Source organism: Leuciscus leuciscus (assembly GCF_965113295.1).
Source record: "Leuciscus leuciscus genome assembly, chromosome: 2".
NCBI classification, from domain to species: Eukaryota; Metazoa; Chordata; class Actinopteri; order Cypriniformes; family Leuciscidae; genus Leuciscus; species Leuciscus leuciscus.
The window spans coordinates 55503372-55528067 of record NC_138726.1 but is presented as its reverse complement, the minus strand read 5'-3'; the positions used below and the strand labels follow the sequence as shown (position 1 = coordinate 55528067).

General features: G+C 39.6%; 1 protein-coding gene and 1 long non-coding RNA gene across 4 annotated transcripts in view; one reads left to right on the top strand and one right to left on the bottom strand.

Moving 5' to 3' along the window:
* Positions 1–24696, bottom strand: part of LOC309493364 — a 70063-nt gene that overhangs the window by 8827 nt on the left and 36540 nt on the right. The window lies entirely within an intron of this gene.
* Positions 1967–24477, top strand: prkd4 (protein kinase D4). 3 transcript variants are annotated; one of them, XM_082162350.1, is made up of 19 exons: positions 1967–2131; positions 2437–2597; positions 10275–10346; positions 10483–10549; positions 10993–11124; positions 11672–11826; positions 12961–13159; positions 15431–15508; positions 17082–17205; positions 17280–17403; positions 17946–18023; positions 18302–18515; positions 19111–19139; positions 19232–19411; positions 19494–19655; positions 21502–21600; positions 21811–22078; positions 23958–24043; positions 24170–24477. In XM_082162350.1, the coding sequence occupies exons 1-19, from the start codon at positions 2074–2076 to the stop codon at positions 24338–24340; spliced, it is 2457 nt and encodes an 818-aa protein (XP_082018476.1). In that variant the 5' UTR covers positions 1967–2073; the 3' UTR covers positions 24341–24477. The 3 variants fall into 3 exon arrangements, with proteins under 3 accessions (XP_082018476.1, XP_082018475.1, XP_082018477.1); XM_082162349.1 differs by lacking the exon at positions 10483–10549 and having other exon boundaries at positions 1968–2131; positions 10275–10413; XM_082162351.1 differs by lacking the exons at positions 1967–2131; positions 10483–10549 and adding an exon at positions 2197–2363 and having other exon boundaries at positions 10275–10413.

Here is a 24696-nt window from a genome sequence, read left to right as displayed (position 1 = left end):
ATTTAGCCTCATCAGATGAATTAGCCTTCTCATATTATCGGCTGATGACCATCCTTTAATGAATCCCACTTGGTCCTTATAAATTATACTTGGTAGAACCTTTTCTAAACGTGAAGCTAACGTTTTTGCCAACACCTCGCAGTCCACATTAATAAGACTTACTGGCCTAAAATTAGCCGAATCTGTTAAATCCCTATCATTTTTAGGTATCAGTGTTATCAGTGCTTCCATGAAAGTACTAGGCGATACTTCAGCTTCAAATGCCTCTAAATAGACTTCTGTTAGAATTGGGGCCACTATGTCAACACACTTTTTTTATAATATTCAGCTGGAAACCCGCCCACCCCTGGCGATTTGCCAGATTTCATAGAGGTTATTGCAGCTTTAACCTCCTCTTGTGTAATGGGAAGGTCTAGAGACTCGAATTGCAATACATCTAATTTAGGTAACTCCATATTAGAAAAAATAAAAGGCAAAAAAAATCTCCATCCAGACTACCTGAAGATGTATATAGATGTTTATAGAACTTCTGAAAAACCTTGTTTATATCTTTTGTCAATGATACCATAGCATCTCCTTTCTTAATTGCCGGAATAATGTTTTGGTCAGGACAGGAGCTTGTCCGCTTCTACACCTCCTTCATAAAACCTTGTCCGTAGTCTAAATAGAGCATATTCTGCTTTTTTATTATATATCTCACGTAATTGAAATTTGTATTTACAAATATCCTGATATAAATCATTAGAGTAATGTCTAGCCAACTCCTCCAGTGAACAAATTGTTGCTTCCAAGTTCTTAACCAAGTCTCTTCCTTCCTTTTTCTTTCTAAGCTGCCTATGCAATCAATTTCCCTCTAATGAATGCTTTGACGCCTCCCATACAGACGCCAACTTATCAGTGCTTCCTACATTTAATTCAAAGAAGGAGGTCAGATCATCAGCCGATAATGTGCTAAACTCCTCATCTTGTAATAATGTAGTATTTAAACGCCATCTTTCCTTTCTACCAGCTTCTGTATTTAGAGCTATACCCAATTCCACAGTCGCATGATGGTCTGATAATACCATTACTCCAATTTTACAAACGTTCGAAAGCAAGAAAAAATCTATCCTAGAGTGAGATTTATGGCAATGAGAAAAAAAAAAAGTATATTCTCTTTCTGTTGGATTTACCAAGCGCCATATGTCAGTCAATCCAATATCCTCTGTTAGCAAATGAAGGGTAGTCTTATCCCTTGGTATTGAAGGTCCCTGATATTTAGTGTTTCTTTTTAAATAATTTTCACTGACCCGTGTGAATGGTGATCGATTTTTTTTTCTTCTTTTTTTTCTTCTTGCCTTTATTATCATAGGATGGTATAGAGGGGACAATAAACTAGGGGGGAGAAAGAGAGCGAGAGGATCGGGAAAAGGTCCGCGAGCCAGGACTCAAACTCAGGTCACCCGAAGCGCAACGGCGCTATATGTAGTCGTGCTGCCCACGAGGCTATTGGGACAGACATGAATGGCTATCGTTTTGACAATGTTGTCGTCTGTACGGAAACGATGCAAGGAAAACTTTTCAGTTTTAGTACATTGTTGGCGCGTAAAAATACCTCAAGTTTGAGAGTAAAATTGTTCTGCAGCTCAGAGCGTTAGATCACCTGACTTTAATGGTCAACAACTAGGGGGTTTAAGAATCTTTTCTTTTTTTTTTTTTTTTTTGTCAAAGTTTGACATTGGATCTCTGTGTAGCTCAAGACACACAGTTCATTGATTTAATGCACATTTGTAAAGTATTAAACTGAAATTAGTCCCTTTGTATACTAAAGGGCTATTGAGCCCAGCACTTGCACGTATGCTTTCAGTTCCCAACTGTTTTAAAGTTCATCAGATAAGGTTTGATGCGCTGTGTTTGGTGGGCAGCTCTGCAGACCCACTCGTCACATGCAGAAACACTGAAGTTTGAGTGTCAACTTCCTGTCTCCGCTGCCTGTCATTCGACTGCTAAAGCATGAGGAAACCAGAGCAGCGACAGAAGCGTCTCACACAGGTCTGTGAAATGTGCTAGTTCGAATTCACCAACGTTAAGAAAATGGCTGCCAACACAAACCTCCGCCCAAAAAGCGTTGACATCAGCAGTTATGTCTCTGGTAAGTTCCTCTTTTGGAGCACGACTATATTAAGGTTTAATCTTAATGTTAACAAAGGCAGGTCAATGCTAGTTTCATTTGCTGCCTTAAGCTTGAAGGAGCCTCTTCTTTGGGGCATTTTTCATCCAAAGATCTTTGGCTTTCTGATGATGATATATTTAACCATTAGTGATGCACTATAAAACAGATTTGCAATTACAAGATAGTTAAAAAAACAGCAAGATGGGTCCAGGTAAGTCTGAACCTGTGAACGTCTGAAGGAACCAAGTTTGGTCTCTGAGATGACCTCTTCTCTTTCCTCTCAGGTTCTTTCTCTCAGCTGTCCATGGGGCCCGAATACACAGTGACGAGGCCCATGCGTGTCCTCTTTCAGATCGGGCTCTTCAAAGAGGAGGTACAGATCCCCGAGGGACGCCTCGGCTTCCAGCAGGCGAAGCATCTCGCAGCAGAAATCATCGAGAGAAAGGTACTGTGCAACCTCAACATTTGATGTTTTTATCGAGCATGTGATGTTAAAACTTAATTAAAGTTAAAATTTTGGCATCATTTACCCCAAACCTGTATGACTTTCATACAACAAATGAGTGAATGGGGCAGTCAAGCACAAAAAGCGCTATAAAAAGACTTATAATAGCTTTAGGGCTTTTCAGACTGCGCTTAACCCCGGGGTAAAGGAGTACACTTGGAGTACACTTGGAGTACACTTGGAGTACACTTGGAGTACACTTGTACTTTAGCAGTGGGATTAGCAATGCTTTTTAGCTTTTTACCACAGTGTTAACCCCGCTTTGCGGTGCCAAACGTGCACAGTGTGAAATGATGCAGTGTTCACACAGAACGCGTTTTTTTTCATTCTACTGCTCTACTTTTCCATTCTTTTTGTGGAATGTAAACCATTCCATTCTTTCAATGTAAACACGCACTAGACCGACGTCTTTAAAGTCTGCGTGAACCGGAAGTTGCGGCCGACTTCAGTATTGTGATGTATTTTTTGAGTGATATGAATATTGAATGAGAAAAATAGAGGGTGTGGCTTGTTCTTTCTCTCTGGGAATTGATTGGATCTAGAGAAGTAGGCGTTCCATTCAGCTTGTTGTCAAGTCTGAAAAGGCGTATTGTCTTTACTATACATTTGAATTTTCATTTACTTCACGACCGTTAAAAGAAGCATGCTCTGTATAGTATGAATATGGGTAGTATGAATGAAATTCAGACGTACTGCATCCGCCATGTTGTTACCGTCATGTGACCTTCTAGCGTAATTTGCGTCGCTTCACTGCTATTCACAAGACCTATCCTGTGGCCTCATGGGAGAGTAAAGTGTCCATCGTATGCGCACTTTAGAATCTCGCTGGAAGTAGTAGGTCATCCAGGTACTTTTCACCTACTGTTTTTCGAATACTGTGTATTCGAACATACTACTTTTGGCGAACCGTGTTTTTCAAGGAAAAAACATTTAATATGTCATTGTGGTGATCAAAGATGAGTTTTAAAGACACACTATACAGTTTCCGTTTTTCTCAAACAGCCACCCCTAGAGTCGCTGTGGAGTATTTAACGTTACTGACGTAAATACCACTCAGAGTCTCTGACTCTTCCGACCGTGCTTTCTTCGTCGACTCTGCCATGATTCACGTCTGAAATGTGTGCTAGTGTCTTCCATAGAGGTTTTTGCTGGTTTTGCTAGCGGCATCCCCCTCCTGCTTTGCTATCGGGATGATTCGCCCAACTACGAGTTTATATTCCTGTTATATTAAGGTACAAATCTTGCATAGTGTGCCTTTAAGGGATAAAATTATTGACTACAGGGGGACTTTAAGCCCCGATCTGTATAAGTTGGTGGCATGTAAGTGAGAAACAAATCAGAATACAGCAATTCTTATAGGTGTTCAGCATTGTCAGGCTGTACAACAAATATAGCTAGTTTTCTGCACAAAATATGATAGCATAATATAACATATATAATATATGATGAAGTTTACAGTGGCTTTATAAATTCACCGCCATCTTACTCCGACCAAAGTGACTGAACGCACCTGACGATGTAAACACGAACTTAACACAGCTAAACTTGCACAGCTAGATGCTTAGCCACTGACGACCAATCACGTGCCTCATATTCACATGCTTTGGACAGTCACGGAATAGTAGTTTTAGCGTTTGAGGGGGAAAATGACGGATGAGTGAACGCGACAGTTGGAGCGAAGAAGACACCGTCTCATTGGAAAGGGTGGATTGGGGGTATGTAAAAAAAAACTAAAAAAAAAACTGTGTAGGCTATTGTGATGTCAAAACATTTGGTAGCCTAACTAAACATAATTTTACGAAGTTTAGTGACAACATGTTACCATGTTTACATGGTGCAATGACTGGTAGGCTACTGCTTTTATTATTGCTTGATACAATTTCAATTAAATTCTTGTGGTTTGATTCCGATCTTGATTCAATATCGATTAATTTGGATAAATATCTGTAATGTAATGTTACATTTTCTCAAAGAAATTCTCACATAATGCTGTAAACAGGCTAGGCATTATTAAATATAATGCGTTTTTTATAATTATAATATTTTAATGATATAAGTAAAAATATAATAAATATGTAATATAGTGCACATATTTAGCAAAATACTCATTTACAGGCTACTAATACTAAATATATTATAAAATACAAATTATTCTTGCCAACTAACCTGCTATGGTCATCTAATGGCTTTCCTGAGGTAAATGTAACATAGCCTATTGCTCTCCAGCTGTTTTATTGACCTCTTTCCGCGGATGAAAAACACTGATTGATCGATGCGATGCATGAGGCATTTACATTTCGATAAGTTGTACTCAACCTACCTATTATTGTTTATTCGTGTTTATTTACTATTAACTGACTAGTAGTAAAGAGAGATGATCGGTTCACACGCCGCTTGAACTGAGGCGCTACAGCGATCTGTCACATTTAAAAGCGCCAACACGGTATTTATTGTTTGAATTTCGTAATAAAATTGACCGAATTTGAGAGCTGAGAATTAGTTTCATATCAAAAGGATCCTGCTCTGTCTTATCTGTCGGTGTCAGTGTCCTCTTTGCTGTGAAAAGTGTCAATTGCGTGAGTCTGGCAGCTCTGCCTTTATTGTGTGAAAAGTCAAGATAAAGTTGATAGTGCAGTCGGCGATATATGAGATGCACAATGATACAGCTTTTATGTAAACAAATCGCGTGCGGTGTTCGTCCAATCAACACTGACACCGCAAACAGTGAACGTTAGCCCAGGGTGATGTCATGAGTAATTGACGATTTCATTTTCATTTTTTTTTCTCTATCTTTTGCGTAGGTCATGTTTTGAAAGACGATGTCCTGCAGCTTACTAATGTAAATCAATAAAAATGTATACAAAAATGTCTGACTCGTTTTATGAAGAAGAAAGCCTTAAGTTTTCAAAAAGCATTGGACTATGACCCACTATTCCGCTTCATAAGTACCATGTTGACAATATGACATGACGTGGTTTAATGTACCTAAACAATGATTACCAAATTTCTCTCTCATATTGCTCCTCATAACCACTGAAAACGGTCAAAAAATCGAAACAAAAGTCAAATTATTATGGACGTAATCTGACATTAAGCGTTTCTGCTTCATTAGAGCCTATTGTAAGGAAAAAAGCTTAACGTGGTGTATGTACCTAAACAACGATCAATGATCCCCATATTTCTCTCTCATATTGCTCCTCATAAGCACTGAAAACGGTCAAAAAATCGAACCCAAAGTCCAATTATTATGGAAAGTGGTGGGTACAAAATGACTCATGATGAAATCGACACCTATGTGACAACATCATTTTCATTTTTAGTGGAACTATTCCCGTACATTGTAATGCATCCATGCAGTGTCAGTTAAACACCCACACTAATAAAAACACATTACTGACAATGACTTCAGTAAGGGCTGCTTCCCCCAGCCAAAAGGTCAAGCGCATGCATCCAGTCCATACAAACCATTGTTACACTCAGTTTCTCCAACAACAAAAGTACCCTTTCATAGCCTTCACCCTCTTAACTTTAAAGAGGAACGATAGCACGACTTGACTGGCCTTAAGTCTGCCTTTGTTACCTATAAAACATTTCCATTGCTTAGTGTTTGAACAGTGATTGGTTCATGAAGTCTTGGTTTACTTTCGACAGGTTGTGAAGTGAATGAACTATCATAATTCAGTCATCTGCAGATGTTATCTGTCTATATTGTGTTTTTGATAATCTAACCATTTTCAGATACACATTTTGCCAGGCTGTTCTGGGTGGTTTCTATGCTGTTGCTATGCATGGTCATTGTTTTGGTTGTAAGAAGAATTCTCACCTATTTGTTAGAGGAAGATTCATGAAAGAAGGGGAAGTTAAAGAAGAGTGTGTGTGAGAAGACACTTCAGAATTAGGTGTCACTCAAACATTCACACATCTCAGCCCTCATTCAGCATCTCTCCTCCTCCTCCGGCCGCCTCTCTGTTTGTCCTCTGCGGTTCACAGCATCTGCCTGTAACTTTCCAACCACAGACTCTTCCCCTAACACACACACACACACACACACACACACACACAAATACATGCGCGCGCGCACACACACACACACACACACACACACACACACACACACACACACACACACACACACACACACACACACACACACACACACACACACACACACAGAGACCTTTTTTATGCAATGACCTCCCATACATACACACACACACACACACACACACACACCTGTTTCTCTGCTTGACCTTCTTATGGTGCAGTTTCCACTGCAGTGGTACAGGATCATCACACACACACACAACACACTGACCTTTTTTATGGAATGACCTCCCATACACACCCATACACACCCATACACACACACACACACACACACACACACACACACACACACACACACACACACACACCCACACACACACGAACACCGCTCTCATATAATGTCATTCACACACATTAGATACATGCTCATTTAATATACTGTATGTACAGTACTTAATGTTATCTATAAATACTGTGTGAAATCATACGCAGTGATAAATGTTAGTAGCACACTTGATGTTTACATGATCTCATTACATTGCGTGCTTAATTTCAGTCATCGCAGAAACATGGTTATATTCTTATTTTAAATATGGTTTAGAAATGTTGCAGTTGTTTTTATAAAAAACTTAAATCCAATCACATAATCTAGGGAAAATACATAAAATTAGGTTTATTTATCGCTAGAGGTTAATTGGAAATTGCATATTATTTTGCAAAATTGCATGTTAAATGGGTGGTTGATTATAATTTCACTTTTTTAACTGTAATTAGTGTGTAATGTTGCTGTCTGAGCATAAACAACATCTCCAAAGTTACGACGCTCAAAGTGACTGGTTTGAACATAAAAGGCTAACAGTTTTTGACATTTTCAGTGTGAGCGTGAGGTGATCGGAGTGCCAACACACACACACACACACACACACACACACACACACACACACACACACACACACACACACACACACACACACACACACACACACACACACACACACACACACACACACACACACACGAGCTCTTGAAGCTGACGTATCCGAGTGAAACTGCTGCTTGATTATGAACAAATGTAGGGCGGGGCTTGATTTTGTTGATGGGGATTTGATTGGATGGTTGTGGTTTGCTGTTGTTGGATCTCATGTGAGTGACAGGTTGCACCGGAGTTGATGGACACGATCCGGATTCCAGACCAAAAACGCAACTACTTTCTGAGCTTTTGTTTAAAATGTTGCTTTTTTAATTAAACATGCCCACATTATTCAAGTGTTGATAAAAAAATGCATTAAACTAGTTTATATATATATATATATATATATATATATATATATATATATATATATATATATATATATATATATATATATATATATAGTGGGAGCCAAAAACGTTTTGTGAAAATGATCAAAAATGCTGCCTTTGGCTGGTAAAAAAAAAAAAAAAAAACGCTTGCGTGGAAAGAGTTAAAGATTACCAGAGCACATTAATGCAAATACTGCAATATTCCTTTTTTTTATTTTATTTTTTTAAATAATCCATTTGGATCTTGTTTTTGAAATACTGTTGTACCTGCTGTAGGAATCACAAGTGCCTAGAACTTGCACTTTGTTCACATTTCATATAACCGATGGAAGATTGACAAGCCTGTGCTTCAGATCTATGGATGTTTTGCCCTTCAGGTCTCCTAACCACACTGTAAAAAAACAACAAAAAAAACCTTGCTGCGTTTAAGTACAGTCATCTTGGATATTTAAGTAATTTCAACTCAAATCACATTAAACTGACTTAAAAATGTGTTGCATCTTGTACAGTATAACTTATTAAGAAAAAGTTGAAAACTGCTTAACTTATTTTGATGAGTTAAAGCAATGTAAAAACATGAACTGCGTATGGTGTGCTCTGGTCGTAAACTGCACACTTCGGCGAATGACGTGTAGGGGTCTTCAAAATGACCTCCACGGCTGGGATCTTGTGCACGTGGTCCCCAATTATTTTTGGGCTTTTGTGAAAGATTAGTTCATCTTGATATCCATCAAGGGGTCTGAAAAAGTTTGAAACACTGCAGTGTGGTGTGTATCCCGTGCTTTACCTTCCGATACGTCATCCCGAGCGCTTCCAGTAAGATCCAGTGACCTGAACATGAGGTAAACGCCTCACACACCTGCATGCAGTAACACCACCACAACAAAGTGACACTCTGACCAGCCTAAGAACGACACACTCTGCGTGACGGGCTGCGACGGAAACGTGTGTGTGTGTGTTCGTGTTTTCAGAATTAGGTGTGATGTGTTGAGGTTCTCCTCTGTGTTCAGTCTCAGACAGGAAGTTGACTGTGTGTTTGAAGCTGATGTGGCGGGACCATGAAGCAGTGAATTAACGTGGTATTGAGCTAATGAAGTAATAGTGGTAGCGAACTATGTGGTATTTTCAAAGTATTACTTAATGATGAAATAAAAATAGATATTATTCTATTATTCAATCATATCCCCTCAAAAATTCACAGTTTTTAGTGCTGTCGTTGAATCACTACGTTAGTCATGTGATCTGCTCCCTCTACTGTATAAATGATTGTGAATGTGCACTTCAGCCTGAGGCTTATTCTTTTCATTTTTAGTGTGAATGGGCCTTTACATTTGCCAAAATCAGAGTTTGTTTGTTTTTTTTGGGGGGTAGAAAAAGTTTGGTAGAATTTTTATTTTATTTTAGAAAAAGTAACTTATACAATTAGTTACTTTTTAGGGATTAACTCAATATTGTAATGCATTACTTTTAAAAGTAACTTTAACCAACAATGATTTTAGTTTTAGCTCCATAAAAGCAATCGTCTCAATACTGTCAACTAAAACATCTGGTCAGTTACTGTAGTGTAATTTGTGTTGTTTATGTGTTTAATACAATTCATGTTTCCTAAATGTTTTCAGATCGACTTCAGAGTCTCAGTTTGACTCACATCCGTTTGATTTAAAAAGCGAATGATTGACATTTGAAAGACATGAGCGAGAGCATGATGCAGTCGTTCACCCGAGATCTGACCCACTTTATCTCTCATGAGAGGATCATGAGTGTGTGTTCAGAGACTCTGCAGCTCATCTACTGTTGTGTCCTCGTGTGTGTGTGTGTGTGTGTGTGTGTGTGTGTGTGTGTGTGTGTGTGTGATGTAGTGTTGTGTCCTCATGTGTGTGTGTGTGTGTGTGTGTGTGTGTGTGTGTGTGTGATGTAGATGATCTGATGAAGAGTTTCGCATCCACACACTCATCAGTCTGGACTCCACGCTCTGCTCACACAGTGTGTGTTTGTGTAGTTTGAGCGTTTGATTGTGTGTATCTGCAGTTGCTGCTGTTTGCTGAATTTTTTAGGGCCAAACCTCTTAATACCAATTTGGTTTAAAGGTTCAATCTATGCATCTATCTCTCCGTCCGTCTGTCTGTCTGTCCGTCTCTCCGTCCGTCTGTCTGTCTATCTAATAATTCTAATCCATCCATCCATCACTTTTGTTGCATTGTGATGTTTAACACAGTATTTTACTGTTTGTGTGTCTGTGCGTGTGTGTGTGTGTGTGTGTTCTCTAAGGCTCCGGAGTGCAGTGTCAATGGTCTGGAGGAGAAGCTGCTGTTGTTCAGACACGAGCCGAACACTGAGCAGGTCTTACACAGACTCACTGAAAAACATGACTTACGTGACGGAGATCTTGTGGAGGTGGTGCTCACTGGTCAGTCAACACACACACACACACACACACACACACACACACACACACACACACACACACACTGAGTAGGTCTTACACAGACTCACTGAAAAACATGACTTACGTGACGGAGATCTCGTGGAGGTGGTGCTCGCTGGTCAGTCAACACACACACACACACACACACACACACACACACACACACACACACACACACACACACACACACACACACACACACACACACACACACACACACACACACACACACACACACACACACACACACACACACACACACACAGAGACAGACAGACAGACAGACAGACACTCACACACACATACACATACACACACACACACACACACACACACACACACACACACACACACACACACACACACACACACACACACACACACACATTCCCATTCAGACTTGCACAAACACAGGCACACACACACACTCAAACAAACACACACACACACACACACACACACACACACACACACACACACACACACACACACACACACACACACTCACACACTCCATGCAGATGATGTTGACAGCTGTCAATCACTTTGATCCCTCTATAGGCACGGCTTTGGTGACCGAAACAAAGTACCGCCCACATTCCTTAGTCGTCCAATCGTATCGCACACCTACGTTTTGTCACTACTGTGGAGAGATGCTATGGGGCCTCGTCCGGCAGGGCCTGAAATGTGAAGGTATGACTGCGCTTTAACACACACTGTATATAATGCAACAAAATTAAGTCTTATACAGAATATTTACATACTTTATTGCTTAATTGCTTATTTGTTTGTTTATTATTCATATATTGTATTTCTTATTTAATATTTATAACATTAATTATATACATTTATTTATAAATATTCATTTGGAATTGATTTATTCTTGCTTAGTAACAGGACTTTTTCTTTTTTTTTTGCATTGTTGTTTAACACTGAAATGTGTTAAAGTTACGACTGCACCAAACACTGAAAATATAATAAAATGTATTCTTATATAGGGTATTTTTGTTTTATTGCATTGCTTAATTTCTTATTTATGTGTTTGTTTATTATTTAATATTCATATTTATTACAATATTTAAATGTATTATTTATAATATAAATGATATTGTATTTATTTTATTGCATAGCTTCTATGACATGATTCTTGGTATTAGTTTTATTGCATAATGTTGTCTATCACTGAAGTGTGACTTTAAGACTGCGGGAAACACTGATGTTTTACTGTGACTTTCCTCAGGTTGCGGCCTCGACTTCCACAAGCGCTGTGCGTTCAAGCTGCCCAACGACTGCTCTCGCGTGTTTCGCCGGTGTGGGCCGAGCCTGTCGCTGTTTCCCCCGGGACGCCCGCGACCCCCGTCGCTCTCCAACCACGCGGGAGGAAGTCTGGAGGAGGTGACGACCCCGAACAACCAAGCGCTCATGTTTCTGTCCGCGGTCTCAAAGGCTCCCTGATAGGGCTGCACGATTAATCGCACTTAAATGAGTTGGCACATCACGATTATTTGTTATGCGCAGCTTGTCATTGATGTATGGCTCTGTAGACGCCCTCTGGTGTTCAGATGGATATGTGGTGTGTGTGTGTGTGTGTGTGTGTGTGTGTGTGTGTGTGTGTGTGTGTGTGTGTGTGTGTGTGAATGTGTGTGAGACGCCCTCTGGTGTTCAGGTGGATATGTGGTGTGTGTGTGTGAGAGACACCCTCTGGTGTTCAGATGGATATGTGGTTTGTGTGTAAATGTGTGTGAGACGCCCTCTGGTGTTCAGGTGGATATGTGGGGTGTGTGTGTGTGTGTGTGTGTGTGTGTGTGTGTGTGTGTGTGTGTGTGTGTGTGTGTGTGTGTGTGTGTGTGTGTGTGTGAGACGCCCTCTGGTGTTCAGATTGATATGTGGTGTGTGTGTGTGTGTGTGTGTGTGTGTGTGTGTGTGTGTGTGTGTGTGTGTGTGTGTGTGTGTGTGTGTGTGTGTGTGTGTGTGAATGTGTGTGAGATGCCCTCTGGTGTTCAGGTGGATATGTGGTGTGTGTGTGTGTGTGTGTGTGTGTGTGTGTGTGTGTGTGTGTGTGAGACGCCCTCTACTGTTCAGTTGGATATGTGGTGTGTGTGAGATGCCCTCTGGTGTTCAGATGGATATGTGGTGTGTGTGTGTGTGAGACGGTCTCTGGTGTTCAGATGGATATGTGGTGTGTGTGTGTGTGTGTGAGACGGTCTCTGGTGTTCAGATGGATATGTGGTGTGTGTGTGTGTGTGTGTGTGTGTGTGTGTGTGTGTGTGTGTGTGTGTGTTTGAGACGCCCTCTGGTGTTCAGATGGATATGTGGTGTGTGTGTGTGTGTGTGTGTGTGTGTGTGTGTGTGTGTGTGTGTGTGTGTGTGAGACGCCCTCTGGTGTTCAGATGGAGCATTCACTACCGATCAGCCGCTGCACTGAAAAGCTGTGCATCAAATAATCGCCGCCTTTGCCAGATCGCGTGCGGTTTCATTGCGATTAATCGTGCAGATCTACTCCCTGACGAAGTTTGTCTTCTCCATCAGATCAGCATAAGGAAGCCGTCGCGCTCTCGGCCGCCATCCTGGGTCGACGTGCCGGTGTGTGTGGGGGTGTCTGAGGGGAAGGAGGGGCGACCGCGTGTTCCTCACACCTTCCACATACACACCTACACCAAACCCACCATGTGCCAGCACTGCTTCCGGCTGCTCAAGGGCCTCTTCAGACAGGGCATGCAGTGCACCGGTGAGAGGGGTCAAAGGTCACAGATTCAGATAAAAACATTTATACTGTGTCCCAATTCACCTACTTAGAATTTTGTCTTTGAACTTCAGTTTTTGCGGTAGCTCTGTATATTTCAATGGCAATGTTGTTGGACTCTTTCCACTGTAAGTTGAGCTTTTCCACTGCATGGTACGATTTGGCTCGCTTTGCTTTTCCATTGCAGTTTAGTACCGTTTCAAAGTGGGTTGGATTATAGACCTTATTCAGAGCAGCGCCGGGTGGAATCCACATGTCCCAGATGTGGGCCGGATCTGGACCGACACTATGTTGCTGTCTGGGGAGTAATTAGCCAGTGAAGTGGATTTACTTATTGAAGAGTTAGTGAACGAGATCATGAGCATTGTAATGTTTGAAGCAGATGTCATTACTAATAACTGATTTTAAAACGAGCGGTTCATTCATAGATCCGTAAGATCTAAGCCTACCTTATCTCACAATTCGGACTTTTTTTCTCACAATTCTGCGTGATATAAAGTCTGAATTTTTTTTCTCGCAATTGTGAGTTTATATCTCCTCGCAATTCTGACTTTATATCTCCTCGCAATTCTGACTTTATATCTCCTCGCAATTCTGACTTTATATCTCCTCGCAATTCTGACTTTGTATCTCCTCGCAATTCTGACTTTATATCTCCTCGCAATTCTGACTTTGTATCTCCTCGCAATTCTGACTTTATATCTCGCAATTCTGACTTTGTATCTCCTCGCAATTCTGACTTTATATCTCCTCGCAATTCTGACTTTGTATCTCCTCGCAATTCTGACTTTGTATCTCATCGCAATTCTGACTTTATATCTCCTCGCAATTCTGACTTTATATCTCATCGCAATTCTGACTTTATATCTCCTCGCAATTCTGACTTTATATCTCCTCGCAATTCTGACTTTGTATCTCCTCGCAATTCTGACTTTATATCTCGCAATTCTGACTTTATATCACCTCGCAATTCTGACTTTGTATCTCCTCGCAATTCTGACTTTATATCTCCTCGCAATTCTGACTTTATATCTCATCGCAATTCTGACTTTATATCTCCTCGCAATTCTGACTTTGTATCTCCTCGCAATTCTGACTTTATATCTCCTCGCAATTCTGACTTTATATCTCATCGCAATTCTGACTTTATATCTCCTCGCAATTCTGACTTTATATCTCCTCGCAATTCTGACTTTGTATCTCCTCGCAATTCTGACTTTATATCTCGCAATTCTGACTTTGTATCTCCTCGCAATTCTGACTTTATATCTCCTCGCAATTCTGACTTTATATCTCCTCGCAATTCTGACTTTATATCTCCTCGCAATTCTGACTTTATATCTCCTCGCAATTCTGACTTTATATCTCGCAATTCTGACTTTATATCTCCTCGCAATTCTGACTTTATATCTCCTCGCAATTCTGACTTTATATCTCCTCGCAATTCTGACTTTGTATCTCCTCGCAATTCTGACTTTGTATCTCCTCGCAATTCTGACTTTATATCTCCTCGCAATTCTGACTTTATATCTCGCAATTCTGACTTTGTATCTCCTCGCAATTCTGACTTTATATCTCCTCGCAATTCTGACTTTATATCTCCTCGCAATTCTGACTTTGTATCTCCTCGCAATTCTGACTTTGTATCTCCTCGCAATTCTGACTTTGTATCTCCTCGCAATTCTGACTTTAAATCTCCTCGCAATTCTGACTTTGTATGTCCTCGCAATTCTGACTTTATATCTCATCGCAATTCTGACTTTATATCTCCTCGCAATTCTGACTTTATATCTCCTCGCAATTCTGACTTTATATCTCCTCGCAATTCTGACTTTATATCACGCGATTCTGACTTTATATCTCGCAATTCTGACTTTGTATCTCGCAATTTTGTGAAATAAAATCTGAATTGCGTGATGTAAACCCGCCATTTTGAGATAAAAATAATTAATTATCTTTTAAATTTTTTATTCTGTGGTGGAAACAAGCTTTCATAGAAAACCCCCTTTTCAACGCTTTATTTTTAAGAGTTTAAACATCGGTGAGAAATCAAATCAGATTTGTTTGTCCTGGTAAAAGGTAATCTCACATGAGTCTCTCTTCCCTGAGTTTTGGAAGAGATCTTAAACTGTGCTTTGATTTGTCGAGATTTTAAAGAAAACGTTTAAAATCGTTTTCTTCAAGTCAAGTCAACCTTGATATACTGAACTTAATTAAGTCTTCTGAGCAATAACATGTTTCTTCATTTCTCTCCAGACTGTAAGTTTAATTGCCACCGCAGATGTGAGTCTCTCGTTCCTCCTGATTGTCGGGGTGAGAGGGCAAACGGAGAAGGTCAGTTTGATTTACCGTTGAAAACATTTCTAGGTCACTTAGGCAATTATAAGTTTGTTTTTTGTCTCCCATACACTCTACACTTTATTTTAAGGTGTCTTTGTCACAGTGTAATTATGCATATTAAGTAACTAGATGTGCTTACTTTAGGATTAGGGTTAGGATTAGTTGCATGTAATTATGCATAATTTATAGTTATTACTACAGCAACTACATGTAACACGCGTAACAAGGACACCATAAAATAAAGTGTTACCTACATTTTTCATTTGGAAATCATATTTATTTATGTAATTACTGTAATGTAGTATTTTCATGTAAAGTAACAAATTAAAGGCAGTGCAAAAATGCATGATGGATAAACACTTGACAATTTTAATATATATATATATATGTGTGTATATAATTGTTTTTTTTATCAAGGGATGTTTGATACTTTTTGTTTTGACAAACTTTGTCAACATACTGAGAAAATGTTTGAAAATCAATATTAACATGGAGAATTTTGTGTAAATTAAGCTTTCTTGATCCAAAAGTGAATGTGCTTAAGATAATGAATTCCAAATTCCACTGGAATTTGCACGGGTTGACGTGATATGATAAGCGATCGTTAGATTTAAAGTGATATTTCACCGCTGGAAAGATGAATGTGTATTTAAAGTTGGTCATTTATGTAGTAGAAATGTGAAATTATTGTAGAAGTTGGTGCCTTCTGGACTGAGAAAAGCCAGAAAATGTATTTTTGGCTCATGTGGATGAAAGACAACAACTCCCAGAATGCACTTGCGTCACTGGCCTACGAGGACACTCCCGAGCCACGCCTACCGGTTACAGAGGGCAGTGTCGGGAGAAATGATACAGCTAGGCTACTAGTCGACTCGAAACTGAAAAGACAGCGTTTTATCGTGAGATCCCCCTATGGGCGGGTTCAACACATGCGGGACGAGCTCCTCCTACTGGATGGAGTCTAAATGCGATTTTTGCGTCATCAGATGTTTTTTCCAGACACACAATACAGAAATATCTCATCTCAGGGGGATATGAGGGAGGGAAGCACGGTCACTCGAAAATACTACCGGATTTCTACTAATACAAAGCTTAATGCTAATCGGTGAAGTATCCCTTTAATCAGCGCGATTTACTGCAATGCTTTTTTTCCCTTAGTTGGTCAGAACAAAGTGGATGTTACTTGTTCAGACGACATTTTCCGGTGGAAATTCTAATGTTGGTCATACTTCCCAAAAGTAGAATCTGTGATTGCGAATGACAGTATCCACCCCGGCGCGGTGACTGAACGCCGCACGTTCTCCTCAAAACATTGGATTCGTCCGCGCTGTGCCGTGCCGAGGCACAACCCACGTAAAGTTGATAATTCCGTGAATAACTGCAATTGCAGATTTCCAACAGAGATGGCGACAAAGAGGAAAAACTACAGACTGCAGCTTTAAATCAAAATTTTTTTCGCTAACTTTAATTTTGTACATGTACATTTCTGAAATACATAACTTAGACAGTTACCTCTGATAACAGATCTTTACAAATAAATGTGAATTGAATTGAACTGAATTTTCAGAGGCGAGTCAGGATTCGGAGGAGAACGCGGCAGTGGTGTCAGTAAACGCTCTTTATGAAGAGCTGCGATATAAAGACCCTCCGCCAGCGGAGCAGATGATGATGACGCTGCAGACTCCTGTCACGTAAGTGTTCACACCACAGATGATCCAGAGGAGAGAGCTCAGCGTGTTCACATCTGTGTGTGTGTGTTTGTCAGGCCGTGCTTCAGCAGTAATATCCCTCTGATGCGAGTGGTGCAGTCTCTCAAACACAGCAAGAGAAGAGTCAGTGGAGTGGTGAAGAAAGGCTGGTTGATCCACTACACCAGCACTGACACACTGGTGAGACACTCCTCTCTGTTCATAGATGATTAAATACACTACTGTGCAAAAGTTTGGGCTCAGAACGATGTTTTTAATATTTCTGCTGACCAAGGCTGCATTAATTAGATCAAAAATACAGAAAAAAAGTGAAATATTATTACAATTTAAAATAACTGTTTTCTATGTGAATATCTTGTAAACTGTAATTTATTCCTGTGATCAAAGCTGTATTTTCAGCATCGCTACTCCAGTCTTCAGTGTCACATGATCCTTCAGAAATCATTCTAATGTGATTTAATAATATTATAAATATAATATAATTGTAATAATATTTGATGCTCAAGAAACATTTCTGATTATCAATGTTGAAAACAGTTGTGATGTTTAATATTTTTGTGGAAACCGTGATACACTATTGTTTCAGGATACTTTGATGAAAAGAAAGTTCAAAAGAGTGAAGAATTACGGATGGATGGAAAGATAGACAGACGTGTGTGTGTGTGTGTGTGTGTGTGTGTGTGTGTTTGTTTGTAGATCATTTTTATGTTTGTTTTTTGCAGAGAAAGCGTCACTACTGGGTATTAGATTGTAAAAGTATCACCTTGTACCCGAATGAAAACAGCAGCAAGTACTATAAGGTTTGTTCATTTTCATATGGCATCATGTGACCTTCAACACTTTAACACTTCATAATGGAAAACACATCCACGTTTGACACATACTCTACATCAGGTCTTCATGAGGTTCTGCTTGTGTGTGTGTGTGTGTGTGTGTGTGTGTGTGTGTGTGTGTGTGTGTGTGTGTGTGTGTGTGTGTGTGTGTGTGTGTGTGTGTGTGTGTGTGTGTGTGTGTGTGTGTGTGTGTGTGTGTGTGTGTGTGTGTGTGTGTGTGTGTGTGTGTGTGTGTGTTTGTGCAGGAGATCTCTCTGTCGGAGGTGCTGCAGGTTCGAGGCCCGACCCAGCTCACGGTCCCGGTGTTGCCAGGCAACAGCGAGCACTCGTTTGAGCTGCTGACATCATCACTGGTGTACTGTGTGTTCGCGGATCAGGACGGCCCGTCGTGGGACTCGGCCCTCAAACTGGCCCTCAGACCCGTCCAGGGCACCGCGTGCGAGACCACAGACGCCCCCGGTGAGAGCAGCAAGATGATAATTATGGTTCTAGAGAACATGAATAGGCCTGATAAATAGTATGTGTGTGTGTGTGTGTGTGTGTGTGTAAACATATATGTGTGTGTGTGTGTGTGTGTATATGGCTGTGAAAGGTTCTAAATGTATTTGTATAGCACTTTTCACATTATACTCATCGTTTCAAAGAAGCTTTACTGAAAATCATGATGTTAATGTTTATAAAACCTTCATGCTTTATAGTTGCATGTTGCAGATTACAGCTGTGTGATCATATATTTTACACTTAGCAATAATACAAGCAATCAAGCAGTTGAGATTTGCTATATAGTGTATATAGTTTTATGTGAGTGTGTGTGTGTGTGTGTGTGGATACAGTCAGATCGACATATATACAACTTTTAATATATTGCTACATACATAATATTGATGCACAAACAAACAAAGAACAGTATTTTCATTAACATCAACAAAGATGCTGAAAAACATTGATCATGTTGCATTAACTAACAAATGAGACTTTATTGTTAGTGTTGTAGTGTTCTGCATTTGTTGTATGTCTATAATGTTAAATAAAGTTGCTCCTGGTGTGTTGGCAGGTGAAGGAGAGAACGGTGACGAGACTCAGGTGAAACTCTCTGTTATTTACTGTAAAGATGTTTCCTCACACAACACCCGGTGTGTTTCACAGAATAACCTGTGTGTGTGTGTGTGTTGCAGGACATCAGTGAGCTGTATCAGATCTTCTCTGATGAGGTTTTGGGTGCGGGTCAGTTCGGGGTGGTTTACGGAGGCACTCACAGGCAGTCGGGACGTCCCGTCGCTGTTAAAGTCATCGATAAAACACGCTTTCCCTCCAAACAGGAGATACAGACTAAAAACGAGGTCTCCATATTGCAGGTATGTTTCCACACAATTCAAACCGATTGTGTTGCTTTTATTGTTGTTATATGTTCCAGATGTGTGTGTGTGTGTGTTTCAGAAACTGTCTCATCCAGGAGTCATTTGTTTAGAAGGCATGTTTGAGACGATGGAATATACGTTTGTTGTGATGGAGAAGCTCCACAGCGACATGCTAGAGACCATTTTATCTCACGAGAACGGCCGTCTGCCTGAACGCACCGCACGCTTCCTCGTCACTCAGGTAATGAGCTCGCTGAAAACACACAACACAACTCCAACTTCATTTTTGGGGGGAACCAATTGATAAAGTTCCTTGAGATGTCTTTTTTTTTAATAACCTTAATAGCTAATATTTCTACGTTGCCAGATGGTTATTTTATTCTCTTCTGCTCACCAAGGCTGTATATATTTGATCGAAAAATACGGTAAAAATACATTAATATTCTGAAATATATTTCTCTAATTGAATATATTTTAAAATGTAATTTATTCCTGTGATCAAATCTGAATTTTCAGCATCATTACTCCAGTCTTCAGTGTCACATGATCCCATCAGAAATCATAATAATATGATGATTTGATGCTCAAGAAACATTTCTGATTATTATAAATGTTGAAAACAGTTGTGCATGTATTGCACACTAATCCACTTCATATAGATCTTAACCGTCCTATTGCATTCGGGTTAGTTTTGACTTGGAAGAGGTACAAAATTAATATTTTTTGACAAAATCCATAGTTTTTAGTACAAAAATTAAACTTTGGATATGTGTTAAATGGATTTAATTAAATTCATTTGAACTTATAACTCATGACTGCTGAAAACAAAATGTGTAACAATTTAGTTTAAATGGTTATATTTATTTATGTGTATTTTACACATCATTTTTCAGATTTGTTTAAATAAATATAACCATTTAAACTAAATTGTTACACATTTTGTTTTCAGCAGTCATGAGTTATAAGTTCAAATGAATTTAACTAAATCCATCAAAGTCAATGGAGTTCATCCTGGTAGTTCTCATATTATATGTTCTTATAGATTTCATGAAATGATGTATTCAAAGAAAATGTCTCATAAATATAGATACAAATTTGTATTTTCTTGCATCACCCTGTTTTTTCCTGCTTTACTTGTAAAAAAAAATAATTTCAAACAATTTGAATTTGCAGTTTTGTTATTAATAAAAAGGCGGTAAATTAAGTAATAGCATGATAAAAACATCACTAATTAATGATACAGATACAATATGGTTTTAGTTAAAAAATATTAATTTCTGACTGTTTTATAACCTTACGTTTCACCGGGTCCAAACAGACCCAGGAATGGAACAGGTGTTTTTCAAATGCATCACAACATTAAAAATAAAGGTTCTTTATTGGCTTCTGTGGTCCCATGAATATCCTTTAAAGTCCCCCTGTGGTGAAAATCCAGCTTTTAATGTTGTTTATGTGTCTATGTGGTGTTATTAATACGCTTTAAGACAAACCATGTGTAAATTCATAAGTCGACACCATTGCTGAGTATTTTCTCTTTAAAACTGCAGTGAACCAAAGACAGTCTCAAAAACACGCTTTGAAATCGCTGGTGTTTCTGACGTCACAAACTACCTTGTAACCAATCAGATCAACATGTGATCGTCAACCAGTGGATCTCTGAGCTGAGTGAGTGAGTGGAGGCGGGGCTCATTTGCATATTTATAGAACCGCGTATACTAAATGAGGCAAGGGTGTCGAGTTACATTCAAGATATTTTAAGGCATGAAGAAGAAAAAAATTTCAAGGACATTTTTTTATTTTGGTGATCAAAGATGAGTTTTAAGGGATAAAATGATTGACTTTAACATCCATGGAATCTTTCCATTCCACAAAATGCTCTTTATAGTGGAAAAAGATAAATAGGTTTTTAGAATGTTCTTCACACTAAGAAAAACTGTTCACTGAAAGGTCAAATGGTGGTTTTGTGGCATCGGTGTGAAAAGCCCCTTGTGGAGCCATTATTTTTAAGAGAGTAAATCAATGAAGACTGAAGAAGTGTTGTTTCATCTTCATCTTTATTCTCTTTCGCTGTTGATGTGTTGCTGAAGGTTCTGGAGGCTCTGAGGTACCTGCACCTGAGGCACATCGCACACTGTGACCTGAAACCAGAAAACGTGCTGCTGGCGTCACCTGAGCCGTTTCCTCAGGTCTGTTCCCTCAGAGGAATTTCAGTTATTTTCAGTAAAGTCTAGAATTGCATGTGTCCTATATTCAGATATTGCTTTATATAACAGCTCAAACAAGCAATGCATGACAAATGCAATGCAAGTCGCTTTGCACAAAAGCATCTGTTAAATGTGTAAATGTAGTCATTCGCTATCCAGAAGTCCCAAATGTGATCACAGTCTCTGTTTCAGGTCAAACTATGTGACTTTGGTTTCGCTCGCATCATCGGAGAGAAGTCGTTCCGGCGCTCGGTGGTCGGGACCCCTGCGTACCTGGCGCCCGAGGTCATCAGAAGTCACGGTTACAATCGCTCTCTGGACATGTGGGCTGTGGGGGTGATCTTATACGTCAGCCTGAGCGGGACGTTCCCTTTCAACGAGGACGAGGACATCAATCAGCAGATCACGAACGCCTCGTTCATGTATCCGCGCCAGCCGTGGTCCCTCATCTCACTGGAGGGTGAGAGACCGATGAATGATGCTTTTAAAGGGGATTACAGGAACAGTTCACCAAAAATTCTGTTATCACTTACTCTCATGTATTTAAAAAAATGTGTGCTGTTAAATCGATTAATCGTGATTAATCGCAGCATAAAAGTTTCTTAATATGCCTGACTCTCTGTGGTCATTAAAAATCCCAGGATGTCCTTCGGAAAAAGAGTAGGGGTTTAACTCCGGTGTCCTGGCCAAATTTGCCCCTTGGTCTCTGTTCATCATGGCCTCCTAATCATCCCCATACACACTGAATGGCTTCATCACTCTGTCTCCTCTCCACCAGTAAGCTGGTGTGTGTGTGTGTGTGTGTGTGTGTGTGTGTGTGTGTGTGTGTGTGTGTGTGTGTGTGTGTGTGTGTGTGTGTGTGTGTGTGTGTGTGTGTGTGTGTGTGTGTGTGTGTGTGTGTGTGTGTGTGTGTGCTCTGGTGCAATATGGCTGCACATTGGTGGTGGTTGAGGAGATCAAAAGATGCTTATATGTAAAGCGCTTTGAGTGCCGAGAAAAGCACTATATAATGTAATGAATTATTATTATTATTATTAATTTAAAAAAGAAAACTGCCAATAGGTGGCGGTAAATGTCTAAATGAGTAAGTTAGTGAGTCATTCATTCATTCGATCAGTTCAAACAGTGGATTCATTTAGGAATTATTTAAAGGGATACTCCACTTTTTTTTCGAATCCATTCAGCCGATCTCCGGGTCTGGCGGTACCACTTTTAGCATAGCTTAGCATAGATCATTGAATCGGACAGGACCATTAGCATCTCTCTCAAAAAAATGACCAAAGAGTTTCGATATTTTTCCTATTTAAAACTTGACTCTTCTGTAGTTACATCGTGTACTAAGACCGACGGAAAATGAAAAGTTGCGATTTTCTAGGCTGATATGGCTAGGAACTATACTCTCATTCCTGCGTAATAATCAAGAAACTTTGCTGCCGAAACCATGAGTCCAGCAGGCGTAATGATATGAAGAGTCAAGTTTTAAATAGGAAAAATATCGAAACTCTTTGGTCATTTTTTTGAGAGAGATGCTAATGGTCCTGTCCGATTCAATGATCTATGCTAAGCTATGCTAAAAGTGGTACCGCCAGACCCGGAGATCGGCTGAATGGATTCGAAAACTGTAAAACTCAACTGTTTAACTCTGGGGGAGTTGTAAAATGAGCCTATTTCCAAAAAAAGTGGAGTATCCCTTTAACTATATCATATGATATAAATATGAGAGAAAAACTCATACACAGGCATTTTTGCCCTGATATCTTAATTTTAGGGTCAGGCTTCTCTACACAGTGAGCGGTTGCTCTGCTTCATGTTCGTCACCAATCAACTAAATGAAATGTAAGATGTGTATTATATTTACAAACTTTTATGTTAGATGCGATTAATCGGTTTGACAGCACTATTATATTTTGTATTACATATGATTTTCTTTATTTCTCCGACCAGTTGACACCAATCTGTCTCCCATGATACCTTGCTCTGTTTTTTAACACTGTATTAATGCAATTAATAATAAAATAAACAGTGCATAGTTTAGAGGTGAATATCGTCTAGGACCATGAAATCCACTCAAAATACAAAATATTAAAGAATAAATATTATTACAACAAAATATAGTAGGCTACATTAATTTCATTTTTAACAAATTGTCACTCTTATTGTCCTCAGTCTGTTCTGACTGCCGAGGATCACAAGTGTGACACCTAAATGAGGGTTTACTTTCCTTCTTTCTGTTAATGTCTCTCTCTCTCTCTCTCTCTCTCTCTCTCTCTCTCTCTCTCTCTCTCTCTCTCTCTCTCTCTCTCTCTCTCTCTCTCTCTCTCTCTCTCTCTCTCTCTCAGCGGTGAATCTGATCAATAACCTGCTGCAGGTGGTGGTGAGACGCAGGTTCAGCGTTGGCAAAGCCATGGGTCATCCCTGGTTTCAGGTCTGGTGACTTTCTCAAACAATCAACCAAATCCAATTATATTTTACTGGCATGTTTAAGTGCATTGACTGGATGGACAGATGAACACAGTATGATTTATGCACATGTTGTCCATGTGTCCTGCAGAACTTCCAGATGTGGTGTGACCTGCGTGAGTTCGAGCTGCGGATGGGACATCGCTATCTCACTCATGAGGCGGACAACGAGCGCTGGAGATCCTACGCCCTGGAGAAAGGCCTCAGTTTCCCAGAACATTTAACAATAGTAGCAAATGAAGAACAGAAAACAGACGTGTAGATTTTATATTAATATAACTGTGAATATTGTATTATATGAACAACTCTGTGAATCTACTGTGGTGTACATCCAATTATTTTGGTGTGTGATTTAGTGTTTGAGATATTTTTCAATAAAATAAGAAAATACTAAACCTTGAGGTTTGTTTCTGATCTCGTATACTTTAAGTGTCATGTTGATGATTTGCACCCAACACACATCCTGAAATCATTACTAGACTAAATTAGAATAAATTAAAACACTTCTGGTTCATTTCTGGCTAACCATCATAAGTCATAACAAGAATAATTACAAGAATGATAAAGTTTTTGATTAGTTTGTTCATATTTTATTTTATTCGATTCGATTTAATGTTT